The sequence below is a fragment of the Pteropus medius genome, unplaced genomic scaffold, assembly GCF_902729225.1.
Source record: "Pteropus medius unplaced genomic scaffold, Ma_sr-lr_union100, whole genome shotgun sequence".
Classification (NCBI taxonomy): Eukaryota; Metazoa; Chordata; class Mammalia; order Chiroptera; family Pteropodidae; genus Pteropus; species Pteropus medius.
Window position 1 is genome coordinate 3,819,849 of NW_024349797.1, and position 15,110 is coordinate 3,834,958.

The following is a 15,110-nucleotide window of genomic DNA, read 5'->3' on the forward strand; positions in this document are numbered from 1 at the left end:
AATTTCCTTCCTATAAAGCTGAATAGTACTCCACTAAGAGAATTAGAGTACCCAGCATTGTGAATGAGTGGGACAGATAATACGGTTAATATTTTAAAAGTAACATTTGACATGATGGCTGAACATTAAACCCAGAAAAGTCTTCTTAAAAGCCAGGGAGAAGTCAGAGCCAAATGTAGAGTTTAGCAGCCATCTTTATAGACCTACCTGTTAAAGCTATAAGTGGCTAAATTCTCTGAGGGAAAGAATAAAAAGAGCAGCAAAGTGCGGAGGAGAGAGAGGAGCCAGCGAAGAAGTCCAAGGAGGCAGCCTGAAGAGGCGCGTGGAACATTTTTGAATCTCAGAAAGCCGCAGAGGAGAAATCAAGAGGGTGGGGATGATTGCTGATCTCGATGATATTTCTTAATTGCCTGTGAATAAGATTTTGTTAAGTTGAATCATTTTCATATGAATACTACCATGTTGAGTCCTTCGTAATTTTCAGAATGCTTTCCTATGGATTATCTTAATTGGCCTTTATAACAGTCTAGTAAGGTACACAAGTAGTTATTCTCATATTATGAGAAAGAAACTGAAGCTCTGAGAGATTGTGATTTTCCTAAGGTTGCTGCTTGGTACCTCTCGCTTTCCCAAGATAATCAGGCTGGAGGGAGCTGACGTCAGAGTAGTTAGCGGTACCCGAGCCAGAGTCGGCATGAGGTGTGGCCCTCCAGTGCCCAGGCAGCTTGTCATCCCCAGCACCCGCACATTCATTCAGCATCTCCTGGAAACGATATCTCAGGCCCCTCTCAGCTTCCTGTGAACTACTAGGGAGTTTGGTTGCCTAGACTCTAAAGCAGTGGGTTTTAAACTGTGGGCCGTGACCTAACAGTGGGTCATCAGATCAATTAGTGGATCACAGCCAGGCTCACGAGAGCCGGTGGTGCACGCCTCTTCCCAACTCTGCCTTCAGTAACTTCATGTTGGTTACTTGATCTCGGCTGTGGTGGAAATCAGCCAACAGCACAAAGTTGGGGCTTTTGTTTTTTTGTCTCACCACAGAGAACCAGTTGTTACACATTCACTAGCATACCACTGATCATAGCCATCGTCTCTCTCTTCTCCCCGGCCTCCCTCAATGGAACAGTATGAAATAGAAAGAAAAATAGCAGGGTCCATCTATAATGAAAGTAAGAATTGTTTTATGAGACTTTTGTTTAAGTTATAAAGATATTTATGTGTGTTCATATAAGATGTATTTTTCGCTATGAATTTGTAGTAAAAAAAAAAAAAGTTTAAAAGTAACTGGTCTAGAGTCCCTTCATTTACCTTCTTCAAAGAATTGAAAGTCTACTGTTCTCCTGACCTTTGGGCAAAGAACTGGTATCCAGTGCCCTTTTCGAATTAATGCTGCATCTATTCTAGAAAGAATGAGACTAAATTTTTTATCAGACAATAAATTATTGTTCTGGAATGGACAAAATCTCAATATATCAGTTCTTTTGAACTCAAAGCCATATAAAAATCTATTCTTAAACCCCACTAAAGATTTTTCTATAATGAGCATATATTTGTCCTGTATTCACAAAACAATAATCATTATTAAATTCCAAAGATGGGAAGGCCAGTAAAGAGCAGAAATCAAGTTTAAGCCCATAGCCTTGTGCTTATCTACCATTCTTTGTTACTAGAACTCTTTATAAAGAAATTAAATCCCTTTAAAAAGAAAGAAAAGAAACCTTTTTTGAAATAAATTATCTTCCTTTTAATGATTTAGTGATTTACAAATCCAGATTTTCTCTCTCTCTCTCTCTCTCTATATATATATATATATATACACACATATATAAACATTTATATAAATATGTCAGATATGCTTAAGTTGATTATGCTTCAAAACTAGACAGATGTAGATAGATCTTAGAGTTAGATCCCAAGAACTTTGATTTATATCAGCCTTGCAATTTTTAAACTTCCATAAAAGGGAAGTTATTAAGTATCCTTACACACACACACACTCAAAGCCTCTGCAAACAGGTTAAATAGTCTGTCCTTGGGATATTAACTATCTAAATGTAGTTATAAAAAGAGATACTTCACGGAGCCACATTTGAGATCCATTCACATAGATTTATAACTTTCTAGTCCATGATGCAACTTTATCATGCCATTCTTACTGGTTTGTTGTGGTAAGAAAATGAACCAGAATAAGGGGAACATAGTCTTTATAGGCTTATAAGAGATATATTTCAGAAATGAGTTATGTATGTTTTTCTTCGAAGAATTAGGCTTATCGTATACATGACTTTAGTTCTTTGCAGTAAAATTCCTTAAAATAGCATTTTATTGAAACTATTCGACACTCATTTTTTGCAAGTAGAAAGTAAATCTCCCCCATAGACAGACACTTGAGTCCATGCTGGTTTTAGCGTGTAAGAGTTAAGCCAAGTGCCTATAATGTTCATTAGAAATGAAGAAGAAAGATTTCTGAGAGGGGACAAGAGCTCAGTGCTGCTGCTGTGGTTAGCCAGCTCCCTTCTCCCGTGTGGCCGCATTTCAGAGTGACTCAGGGGCTGCCTTGGCTCTGAACACAGACCCCTTGCAGCTGTGCCCGGCGCCTTTGTGTCACCCAGGCAGGGTTTCATGAAATGGATCTGATGCTCTTGTGCCTGTGTTGTTCATTCCTACATACTGGAGCTGTGCCCAGGAAGGTGAGGGGCCAGCAGGTTGGCCCTCATTCTCCAGCTGTCCCTTTCTCCTAATGTCACTCAGGATATAAATAAATTGATTCATTCATCCTCTTTCCTATCAAACCAAAATGTTGTGAGAAGATGCTACCAGGGCCACTCTGATCCATTGGAAAGACCTTAGGGGCAAATCCAACAAGGACCATTTATAAAGTCTTTGCATTTAGGCAATTTTAAAAATGAAAATTTTAATTTTATTATTCTTATTCACCTCAGACCTTGTAGGGGTAAAAACGACTCCATTTATATGCTCATAATGTTTGAGGTCTGGGCCTTCTTTACTGGCCTAGAGGTCATGAATGCTCTGTGTCTTCTCCACTGCAAAAGCCACGAGTCAGATGATCTCACTGAAACTCTACATCCCTTTCCTTCACACAGCTGGCAGGTGGAAGGAGCCTGGGCCAGAGGGTGGGTTGCTGCTCATCACACCAGGCCTTTCGCTGTTTGCAGGTCCATGGTTTGCACCGTTAGCCGGAAGTCTTTTGCTACCCATAGGGAACCCTGCTAATGCTCATTTCCCACATCAGTCAGTCAAATATTTACCCAGCAGCCCCCCTGTAAATATTTACATGGCAAAATGTTGGGAGCTCAGGTCACGTGAAGATTTGTAAAATGTGGTCTCTGCACTTAAAACGGTGTAGTAGAGGAAATGAGTGATACGCGTAAGATAAAGTCCCTCATCCCCCCAAAAAGTGAAAGCAATAGTGATTTTTAGATAGTTAAGGAAAGTCTCTCCACCATTCCTTTCAGGGAACTTAAACCTCAGAATGAGCCTGGAATGCGAATCTGCTGGTCCCGCAGTAGTTCTCCATTCCCAGGTGCCTCCTGTAGTGTATTTCACCTTGGCAAATGTCAATCACAATGTTTAAAAATATTTTTATTCACTGTGTTAAAGTAACACACGCCAGCCACTTTAACCTGGTGCTAATGGAAGGACAGCAGGCCAGGAGAAAAATTGGGTTTGTCGGACTCTGAGAGTTGCCAGACCAGTATAATGTATTTTACAGGTGCTTTAAGAGTTTTAAGAGTAATTCTCATGTTATTTTATGTTTGTGTTGCTCGTTGACTTTAGAACTAACCTAATAAGATGTAACTGCGTTTATTTGATAAACTCCAAGTAAGTGTATAAATAGTATGATCCATAGACATTTGACCAAACAAAAAGAATTTCCAAGCCAAGACAGCAACACAAAAAAGAAGATGAGTTAACTTCATTGACTGGTTTTTCAAAGACCTACAGAAAAAAAGGCTGTAATCATGGCCATAGAAGTGGTTGGGGCGGTGGGGGCGGATTTATTGTCCTTGTGTGCCTTTCCTTCCCTCAGGACCCCAGCAATGGGTCACCTGGCAGGAGTGGCTATTAAAGCAGCTCTAGACCAGAATTATAGCAGTGTGTGAGGGCAATGGGCAAATCCCAAGGTGGAGAGGAGAGTCTAGTGAGAGACCCATCATATAAAGATGGAACCCCAAAGGGCTATATTCTCCATGTAAAGGTCGACCAGAAATAAACCCTCCCCTCCCACCTTACATCCACTCCCTCAGAAACTGAAAGAAAATTACCTATTTGAACCTTGGTGCTAAGTGAGATCTGGTGTAGGGTACTCTACTCTGATCATTTATTATTACCCTCATGTAAGCTTAGACATGAATTCATACTCCCTAGGTGCCCCGAAAAAACTTCAGATTGAGAATTTAGTTTAAGGTGGTCCTAAACTAGTTAGTGGTTCTAGGCGCCTAATAGAATCAAATGCTTATTTTTTTCTGGAGGAATCCTCCTTCATCTCAAATTTCAAATAATTCCCATAGTTAAAGTTCTAAGAACTGTGAGGTAACAGTTTAAAATCAAAAACAAAAGGGAAAACAGACACACAAAAACAAAAAGGAAACATGGCACCGTAAGCAAAAGCCAGCAAAAATGACAGATAACCATATTAGACCTGCGGAGACTAAGGTATTGAAATTACCAGATATACAATAAAAATATATATACATTTTCTCATACATTTAGAGAAATTAAAGGAAGAAGTAAAAGTGTGAGTAAAACCAAGAGATTAAAATTATGACCAAGCAGATATGAAAAAGAACCAAGTAGTATTTGTCAAATTGGTAAAAAAAAAATAGTGCAATTGATGCTTAAAAATCAACAAATGGGCTTAACTGTAGATTAGACCCAGCTGAAGAGAGGCTCAATAAGCTCGAAGATGTATTTAAAGAAATTATCTGGAATGCAGCACAGAAAGAAAAAGCGGTGAAAAACCAAGTGAGAAGGCCTAATAGATATCTAATTAGAGTCCTGGAAAGAAAAAAATAGGACAGGGACAATATTTGAAGAGTTAAAAAATTCCAAAACTAATGAAAGATACACAAATTGCAGTGAATCACAAGAAATCCATACCTAGAGACACCATATTGAAACTGTACAATACTAAAGACAAAGATGTTAAAAGCAGCTGGAGTGAAAAGGTTTCCTGAAGGACTGCCAGTTTGATTGATGGCATACTTCTCAGCAGCAATAGGGGAAACCAAAATACGGTGTAATGTTGCCATTGATGAAAGAAAATGATTACAAAGCAGAAATGTATTTTAAGCAAAAAGATCTTCCAAGCATGAGGATCAAATCAAAACATTTTCCCTCAAAAAACGGTCACTAGTAAACCTTCACAAAAGGAAAGATTCTAAGGAACATATTTCCAATAGAGGAAGGAGAGACCAGAAAAAGGTCTGAAATGCAAGAAGGAATTATGAGCAAAGAATGTGTAAAAATATGGGCAAATATGAACATAACGAATAAGATGATGATAATGTTCTTGTGAGATTAAAAAGGAGGGAAGGAAAGAATGAAAATATTCAACACCAGTGTCGTGTGAATCAAGGAGGAGGGTACGATCCTAGTTATTATAGTCTAACTTGATTTTATGAAAAGGTTAAAGATATTGATTAATTTCAGCTTTACGTAGTTAATGTATACAAATGCAAAAATGAATAGAGTAACTAGTAAAAGAATAGAAATATAAAACTTCCAAAGTAGTAGAAATGAAATGAGAAAAAATAATAAATCCATAAGGAAAAGAAAACACAGAAAAGGTGGAACAAATAGCGCAACTTAAGACAGTAGAAATAAAAATATTAGTAATTACAAAAACGTGAGTGGATTGAACGTTCCAGTTAAAGTCAAAGACTGAATCAACGAATATTTACTGAGCATCTACTATGTGCTAAGCACTACTCTAGTACTAGGCACATCAATGAACAAAACAGCCCATAATCCCTAATAGGAGAGATAGATGACAAACCAAATAAGTAACAAAAATAATTTATTAGATAGTAGTGAGTGTTCTAGAGAAAATAAAGCCGTGAAAGACGATAGAGACTGAGCAGAGTCACTATTCTAAGCAGGGGTAGTCAGGAAGAGTGGTATTTGAGTAAAGACCTAAATGAGATGAGGGAGTAAGCAAGTGGATATCTAGGGAAGAGAATTCCAGGCAGAGGCAGCAATGTGAGCACATGCTTTGAAGAGGGATCACAGCTGCTGTGTTTGGGAAATACAGACCGGCCAGTAGGGCTGCAGTGTAGGGAACAAGGAGGAGAGTGGGAATAGATGAGACTCATAAGATGAAGAGGGCCCAGATCATGAAGGACCCAGTGAGCCAAGGAAAGCACTTGCACTTTTCTTTTGAGTGAAGTAGGAGCCATCAGTGAGTTCTGGGCCGAGGAGTGCATGAGCTGATCTTGGATTTAACAAAGCTTCATGGCTGCTCCATCCGGCAGGGGCAAGGTAGGAGCAGTAGAGGTGGCGGGAAATGGCCAACCAGAAATGAATATATTGTCGGCATAGATTTTAAAAAATCCACTTTCAGGTTGTTTAAAAGAGACATATCTAAAACATAAGGATACAAGAAAGATAAAAGAAAAATGTTAGAAAAAGATATACCAGGGGGTTGTAGCTATATTCATCAGACAAAATAGATTTTAGGGCAAAAAGCACATTGAGAAATAAAAAAGGGGACTATATTATGGCTGAAAGTTCTAAAGATTTGCCAGCAAAGTATTTAACCTTTTCTTGGTGACTTATTTTAACTAGGATATTTACTGATTTTTAAAATTAAATAAAATGCATATTTATGGAAAAAAAAAATACATTGGGCAAAAAATTAACAGAACCACAAAGAGAAATAAGATAAATTCACCTTCATATTGGAATGTTTTAATGTAGCTCAGTAATTGGTAGATCAAGCAGTCTGAAAATCAGTTATGTGTTAGGAAATTTGAACCACACAATTAGCAGATCTGTGTAGATATGTGTAGAACATCCCACTTAATAAATACATAATATACATTCTTTGCAAGCATCCATGGAGTATTTGCAGAAACTATGTACTAGGCCTTAAATTGTATTTCAAAGACTACATTCCCTGATCATAATGCGATAACAAAAAGTTAACTGGAAAATCCTCATATGTTTAGAAATTAAAGTTAACTCATCAAGAAAGTCATAGAATTAGAAAATATTATTTATCAAAACCTTAGGAATATAGCTAAAGCAATATTAAAGGAAAATTTATACTTACAGTAAGGAGAGGGGAGAGGCTAAATGTTACTGTGCTAAGTATCTGGTTTAAGAAAGTGAAAAACAAAATAAATCCAAAAAATAAAAAAGTGAAGAAAAGTAATAAGGATAAAAGAAGATATTAATAAAATAAAAAATATACAATCAAGAGGAACGAATAGGAACACTACATATGCCTCAGAGATCAAACAGATGGTAGGAAGATATTATGAATAACTTTTTGCTGATACGTCTTTAAAACTTTGGTGAAGTGAATACAATTTCAGTATTTAACTTACGAAAATTTATTCAAGAAGAAATATAAGGCCCAAATAGTCCTTTAATCATTAGGAAATTGAATCAAGAGCAAAAATTCTCTCACAGATATAACACCAGGTTTTTATGGTTTTACCAATCTCATACAGACTATTCCAGATAGAGGAAAAGAGGGAACACTTGCCAATTCTTATTATCTTAATATCAAAACCTAGCAGGGACAGTCCCCCAAAAGGTTCGAAAGTTACAAGATCTTAATTGTCAATATAAATACGAAAAATTTTTAATAAAATGTTAACAAACTGAGTCCAACAATGCTAAAAAAGATAGATAGTACATCATGGTCAAGTTTGATTTATCCCAGAGATTCAAGGATTGTTTAATATTAAAAAATTGACTAATTAATTAAAGGGGAGAAAATCGTAGGCTCCTGTCAATGGACACAGAATGAGCATTTAATAAAATTCAGTATCCTTGTGACTTAAAAAAAAAAATCTTAGCTAACTAAGAATATAAGGGAACCTAATAATAAAGTATTTTTACAAAAAGCCAACAGTAACCATCACACTGTTAATTGGGAGACTGAAAGTGTTCATTCCCTTTAAGATGAAGAGCCAGACAGCACTTTACTAAGTGTTGGACTGGAAGGCCTGGTCAGTGAAGAAAAACAAGGAAATGACATAGGAATCAGAAAGATAGAAAGAAGCAAATTTGTCATTATTCTCACAATGGATTTGTCTGATTGGAAACCCAAAAAGAACTTTCAAATAAATTATTAGCTTCATAAGAGAGTTTTTCAAAATCAGTTACATTTTTATACATCAGCAACAAACAGAGCACGTGATTATAGAAAAGGTACAATCTGTATCAAAGGTGGTATAATCAAAAACTCTAACAAAAAATTTGTGAGAGTATAATATTTAATGTATAATATTTTAAAATATTACAAAACCGTATTGAGAATCACTTTTTATAAAAAATTAATGGAGAGATATACATGTTCATAGATTAGAAGTCAGTTTGGTAAAGATGTCAGTTCTCCCCAAAACTGATCTATAGATTTGAGAGGGTGTTAGTTGTTGTTTTTTAATTTGACAAGCTGATTCTAAAATTTACATGGAAGAGAAAAAGGCCAAGAATAACCCTGTACTCCTAAAGAATAGAAATAAGAGATACCAAACATTCTTATCAAGATTTTTATCACGCTAAGTAATTAAGAGAGCATGCTTGACACAGGATAGAGAACCCTAAAACTGGTGTCCTGTATGAAAACAATTAATGACAGAGAGGCATTGCAGTTAAAGGTGGAAAGGACGGACTTTTAAATAAAGAATGCTAGCACAGTTCATTATTATGTGGGAAAACGAAATTAGATCTTTGCTTTACACAGTACACAAGGTTGGATTAAGACTTAAATATGAAAGACAAAAGTGTCCATCTTTTATAAGACATTATAGGACAATATCATTATGACCATGGTATAAGGGAAGAATTTCTTAAATTAGACCCCAAAAATACAGACTTATAAAGGTGAAAACTGATAAATTTGACTTTGTTCGAATTAACACCTTATATTCGAAGATACCAGCACAATATTATGCGGTGTGTTTTCTTTTCTTTTCTTTTCTTTCTTTTTTTGGTTTGTTTTCCTTTTTTCCTTAAGTCCTTATCCATGAGAGATACATTCTGAAGTATTTATGGGTGAAACAATGTGTTATCTTGGGTGTACTTTGAAGGACACCAGGAAAAAAAAAAACCTGAAGAGAGTGATGAAACAAGGTAGATTATTGATAATTAGCAAAGGTAGATGACAGAACGTGGAGGTGTCTTATACTATCCATTTTCTGTGTACATTTGAAATTTTTTATTTGAAAAAGTTTTTTTATATAAGAAACCATCCATTTTTATGGTGACTCCTGGATTTTCTGGAAGTCTTAACATTTTTAAAAAACCATTTTCTGAAAAGGTCGCTTATTAAATGTGCATCTAAATGCGATCTAATTTTTATCTCTGGGTAGTATTTTTCTTATAAATTAATAAATTATGAAGCAACCTTAAAAAAAATGCCATAAAGAAAATGGAGAGACAAGTCACAAACTAGGTGAAGGTGTTTGTAACACACAGAACCAAGAAATTGTATCCAAGATATTAAGCAAAGAACTTTCAAAATCGATAAGCAGTTTCTTAGATATGGCATCCACAGGATAAATAACAAAAGAAAAAAATACACAAAGTGGACATCATCACAGTTTTTAAATTTTGTGCTTCAGAAGACACTGTCAAGGAGGTGAAATGCCACGCCACAGAATGGGAGCTGCAGATCACGTATGTAATAAAGGACTTGTGTTTAGAATATATAGAGAAGTCTTACAGCTCAATAATAAAAAAGACAACTCAATTTTGTGAATGGGCAGAGATTCTGAACAGACATTTCTCCAAAGACGATATAATGTCAATGAGCATACGAAAAGATTCTTGACATCATTTCCCACTGGGGTAATGCAAATCAAAACCACAGCAGAATACCACTTCACACCCACCAGGACGACTATAACAGAAAGACAATAACAAGTGTTGGTGAGGATGTAGAGAAATTAGAACCTTCGTACATTGCTGATAGGACTGTAAAATGGTGCAACTGCTTTGGAAAAACAGTTTTGCAGTTCTTCAAACCATTAAACATGTAGAGTTACCATATGACCCTGCAATTCGGCTCTTATGTTTATACCCAACTGAAATGAAAGCATATGTCTAAACAAAAACTTGTACAGGAATGTTTATAGCAGCATTTTTAACGATGGCCAAGAGGTGGAAACACCCCAAATGCCCATCAGCTGATGAGTGAATAAATAAAATGTAGTATATACACAGAATGGAATATTATTCAGCCATAAAAAGAGTAATAATATATGCTACAACATGGATGACCCTTGAAAACATGCTAAGTGAAAGAAGCTAGACACAAAGGACCACATATTATATGATTCTGCTTATATAAAATGTCCAGAATAGGCAAATCTGCTTATACATTTCTGCTTATATAAAATGTCCAGAATAGGCAAATCTGTAGAGACAGAATGTAGATGAGTGGTTGCCTAGAGCTGGGGGATGAGATGTGTCGGGGTGATGGCTAAGAGGTATGTGGTTTCATTTTCTTTCAGTGAAAATGTTCTAGAACTGATTGTGGTGATAGATGCATAACTCTGAATATACTAAAAGCCACTGAATTGTACATGTTACGTGGGTGAATTATATGGTATGTGAATTATATCTCAATAAAGTTGTTTTAAAAAGGTTAATAAACAGCAGTTCAACAAGAAAATAAGCCAGACTGCATGTCAAGGCATTTCTCAGAAGAAAAATCACGTATGCGCAGTAGAAACTTGAAAAGATCTTCAACCTCATCCCTCATCAGGGAAATACTAATTAAAAACACAGTAGGATACTCATTTGATTGGCAAAAATTTCAAACTCAAGACAATTCCTCCATACGTAGAGGAAGTGGAGAAGTGAGGGAAACTCATCCACTGCCAGCAGGGTGATAAATTGGTACAACCACTTTGGAAAATAATACAGCATTATTTGTAGAGAGTTAAAGATGCAAGTATTCATGACCTGGCAAGTCCACTCCGAAGTATATATCTAACGAAATTCTTCCAGTTGTGTGTTGGGATCACGTATAAGAATAGTCACAGCAGCAGTATAAAATTCAAAACCACATAAAACTAAACAATATAATATTTAGGGAATATAAGTATATGTAGTAAATAAACCTGTTATTAAAACGTGAACAAGAGAAAGAGAAACACGAAATTCAGGATGGTGAGTAGGAGAAGGAATTGGGGTTACCTCACGGGTGATTTGGGGTTTAAAGATGTTCCTCTTCTTAAACTGGGTGGGTGGTGGGGTGTAGATCCGTTACAGGGATGGTTACAGGGGTACCAAGCACAGCGTTATCCAACAGCCTGACATTGAGGGAAGATTTAGGCAAACTCGGAGCAGTTTTTCCATGCAGTTCAATCTTGAATGCTAATAATGCTGACCCTGAGTTTCTAGAAAAGGTTAACATATTTAGCATCTTCTATTTAAGAAGCAAAAGGGATAAAATGTTCTTATCCAGGAAAAAAGCAAAGAAAAGATACTAAGGACTGTACAAGAAGGGAGCAGCAGCAGAATGGGAGTATTTAGAAAGGTTTCCAATAAAAGTGGTTAAAACGAAAAGTTTTCTAGTTCAAGGTGAACTTCATTTATTGGACCACAACTTCTTTATCTTCAGTTCCCCTAACTAAAGCAGACATTGCTGTAAATAAGCAAAACCCCACACTCTCATTTCAGTCACTTAGTGGTTGATTTTCTCTCTTCAGATCCTGCTCACACTAAAAGATGAACCAGAAACATGCGGAGGAAGAACCTATTCACTACTCCCGCTGCTCCTGGGTGCGTGACTGAGGGTGAAGCATCCACCAGCGCTGCAAGGGGTCCATAGTATTTTTTTGCTGCCTCGGTCCCCAGAGCCTTCAAGCAGAAGTGGCAGTAGATTGTTGCCAGTCATCCAATCCAGACTTTTACTGAGATGACAGGAAAACACATCAGCTGGATTTTGATGGAACTTGGCAGTGGGGACATTCAACTGATGCATTATATACCCCGTCAGAGCACACGTGTATCTTTTACCCCTTTCCCCCCTCCCCCAACCTGCTTAGGTCTTCTCTGTCCCTCTCCTGCTACCACACAGAGATGATATAAAAGAGGCTCTTTGGCTATTTGCATTTTGCTTCCTCTTCTTTTCCAGATTGCAGTATTAAGCTTTACTTCCTACAAGCCTAAAATCCCCAAAACATTATCTACCAAAGTTGTTCTTCCCTTTTCAGAGGGTTTGGGGAGAGGAGGGAAGCTTCCATCCCAAGTTTCGCGGAGAGCGGAGAAGAGTCGGTGTGCTGCTGACCACTTGAGCCATGGTAAAGGCACCCTTTGGAATTACTGATTTCTAAAATTAATAAAGTAATTCTATTTTTATTTTCTTTTTTTCCATTTACTAATTTCCCAACAATCAGTATTCACAAACGAGACTGAGATGGGACCAACTTCTCATTTTATTTCATCGCTGAGCAATTTTTTAAACTTCATTTTAGAAATGTGAGCTATAAAGAAATGTTTTATTCTTACGTTTTCTTTCAGCAGGTGGTGGGTCCAGGCTGTTCCCCCAGGGCAGCTCCCGCACCTGGGAGGCCGGTCTGTGCAAATGTCTCCATTATCAGACCACAGTAGACAGGTCCTCAAGGGGCGTGTGAACCTGTATCCAGGTGCACCTTGTTTACCTAAACAGTTCATCGGAGTGACGCAGCGCAGCCTGGCTGCTTCCTACCTGCCTGTCCTCTGTTCTCTCGCTTCCTCCTCTTTCCCAGCTCCTCTCTCTGGCTTCTGCTGGAGAAAAAGTTGAAAGGTGGGCAGCAGACACCACCAAAGGATTGACTTAGCTGCCCTAGCGAGTTATCGAGTGAGAATCCAGAGTCTGGGGTTTCTCCAACCATGTGCTATAGACTCAGCATTGAAAGCCCAAAAGAAAAATGACACCCAAAAACCAAAGAGAAAGGGGAATTTGTTGCCTTCCTAGTGAATGAAAACAAAGGTTTGAGTGCATGGAAGCATTTTGTTTGCATGTAAAGGATGAGGCCTACCAATTGCAAGAGAAATGAGAGAATGTGTTACAGATGTTCCTGGGACTGCTGGCTGTCATTCGAGGACCATCTTAACTGTTTGCTAACTTGGTTGTGGATCGGTTAGGAGACAAATTAGAATTCCTTCATAGTCCCTGCTGATATTTAGAATTGGGAAATAAGGTAGTTGATCAGACTCAGCATATGGATCCTGTGAAAAAGGATAAGAGTGTGAAATCCCAGTAAAAGAACTTTTAGACCAACTAGAGTGCTTGGCATTACCCTCGGTAACCAATGAGAGTTGAATCCTCGAGCTAATTTCCTGCATTCATGTGCTGATCAAGTGGTAAGACCAGACTCCAGATCTCTCCCTTCATTTACCCAAGTACATTCAAGTCATTTTTACTGGTACTAGGCTTCTCTTGGTAATAAACCAGGATCCTAGGATCCTCCCTCCAACAGCAATGTCATTGCCTAACCCTTACCTCCTCCCTCCAAACAAGTGTTATTTCTGAAGACAGACAGACAATGGTTCAAATTTCTGCAGTGCCTATCAGTGACTTGTGGAATGGGGAGGATGGACATCAGACCCCTGCCCCTATTTGTATCTGCTGATTAAGATAAGAGTAGAGCTCTAACACAGAAAGAACATTTGGAATCACAGTGTGTTCTGTTTTCTTTGGGATACTTCAGGAAACACATCTCATTGCCTTGGTTCCTTAGGATGAACCACAGCCAGTGTTTTAGGGATGTCCTGTGAGGTTGGATAACAAGAAAAGTTTATTCTAGGGCCAGAAAGATTATTTTTCTCTTCCTTGTTTAAGCATCAAGTAAGGACCAACAATGTCAGGAATAATTAATACACCGTTTCTCAAAATGTAGTTTTGAGGGAGCCTGGTCCCTACCCGAGGCCTTAAGACATCTCTAGAGTTGCAGTCTGAAATTGTACATTTTTCATAAACACTCACGTGATTCTCATGCCCACTGAAATTCGAGAATGGCAGCCACAAGTGAATAGACTCTGAAAGCTGAGATAGCAATGGCCTGTCGCCAAAGGGCTGGGTATGTCACATCCCCTCTTTAGATCCACCGGTTCCCTTGGGTAAGATGGAGCACAATCCCACCTGCCATGATTTTAGGGCCTGATAGGCCCTGAAGTACAGTGGAAGTAAACGGGTGCCTCATGGGGCGAAGGCTGAGAGAGAAGCCCTTAGAATTGGCTGGGCATGGACAAAGCAGGAGAAAGGACTTGGTGACCGAACACAGAGGCATGGACATAAATTGTACACATCCTGCAACCTGTAAACTTTAGCTTCAGATAGACTCTTTTACCAGTGGGTGGTAAAGTGATTTCAGTGGAGGAACATGTTTCTCAGGAGCTGCTAGGTGGTTCCTCACTGCAGATGGTTGCTTCAGGTGGACGTTGCTATCACGATAGAATTCGGCATTGCTCCGGGATCTGTGACCTCAAAAGAGAACCGTGGGATTGTGCTTTTCCTGCCCTCTCCCATTCCCAAATCCCTGACACGAGGCGCATTGTCTGAAACAGGGCTCCTGGTGACCTCTTTTAGGCCTAACTTGGTAACAGAATGGGCCTCTTAGGCCATTCGCCATAGACAGTTTCTCTTATTTTCAACTGATTTGGAGGGGGATTTTTGAAAATGATAATTTTGGTAACCTATAATGAATGCACATCCAACACATTTCCGTGTGCAAGGGTTCACACCAAGTGATTTTGCCCATAGTCGGAGGTCAAATTCATATACTGTACTTTCTGCAAATCTGGGCCAGTGCCTCTGCGTGTCTGAGAATAATATACAGTGAAGATAAAAGGGAACACAAACAATAGTGCAGTCGTGGCAGAAGATGGCAGAAGGCAGCACGGCGTGCCATTGTCCCGGGGGT

General features: G+C 38.2%; 1 protein-coding gene across 15 annotated transcripts in view; it reads left to right on the forward strand.

The window, feature by feature from the left end:
- TTLL5 (tubulin tyrosine ligase like 5) overlaps positions 1-12,564 on the forward strand; it is a 221,143-nt gene extending 208,579 nt beyond the window's left edge. For all 15 annotated transcript variants that reach the window (XM_039883837.1, XM_039883842.1, XM_039883846.1 and 12 more), the window contains one exon: positions 11,913-12,564. Coding sequence is in view for 5 of the 15 variants with exons in the window: in XM_039883842.1 (XP_039739776.1) it covers positions 11,913-11,935 (23 nt within the window). In the remaining 10 variants the exon portion in view is untranslated. The remainder of the gene's footprint in view (positions 1-11,912) is intronic.
- Positions 12,565-15,110: the final 2,546 nt, after the last annotated feature.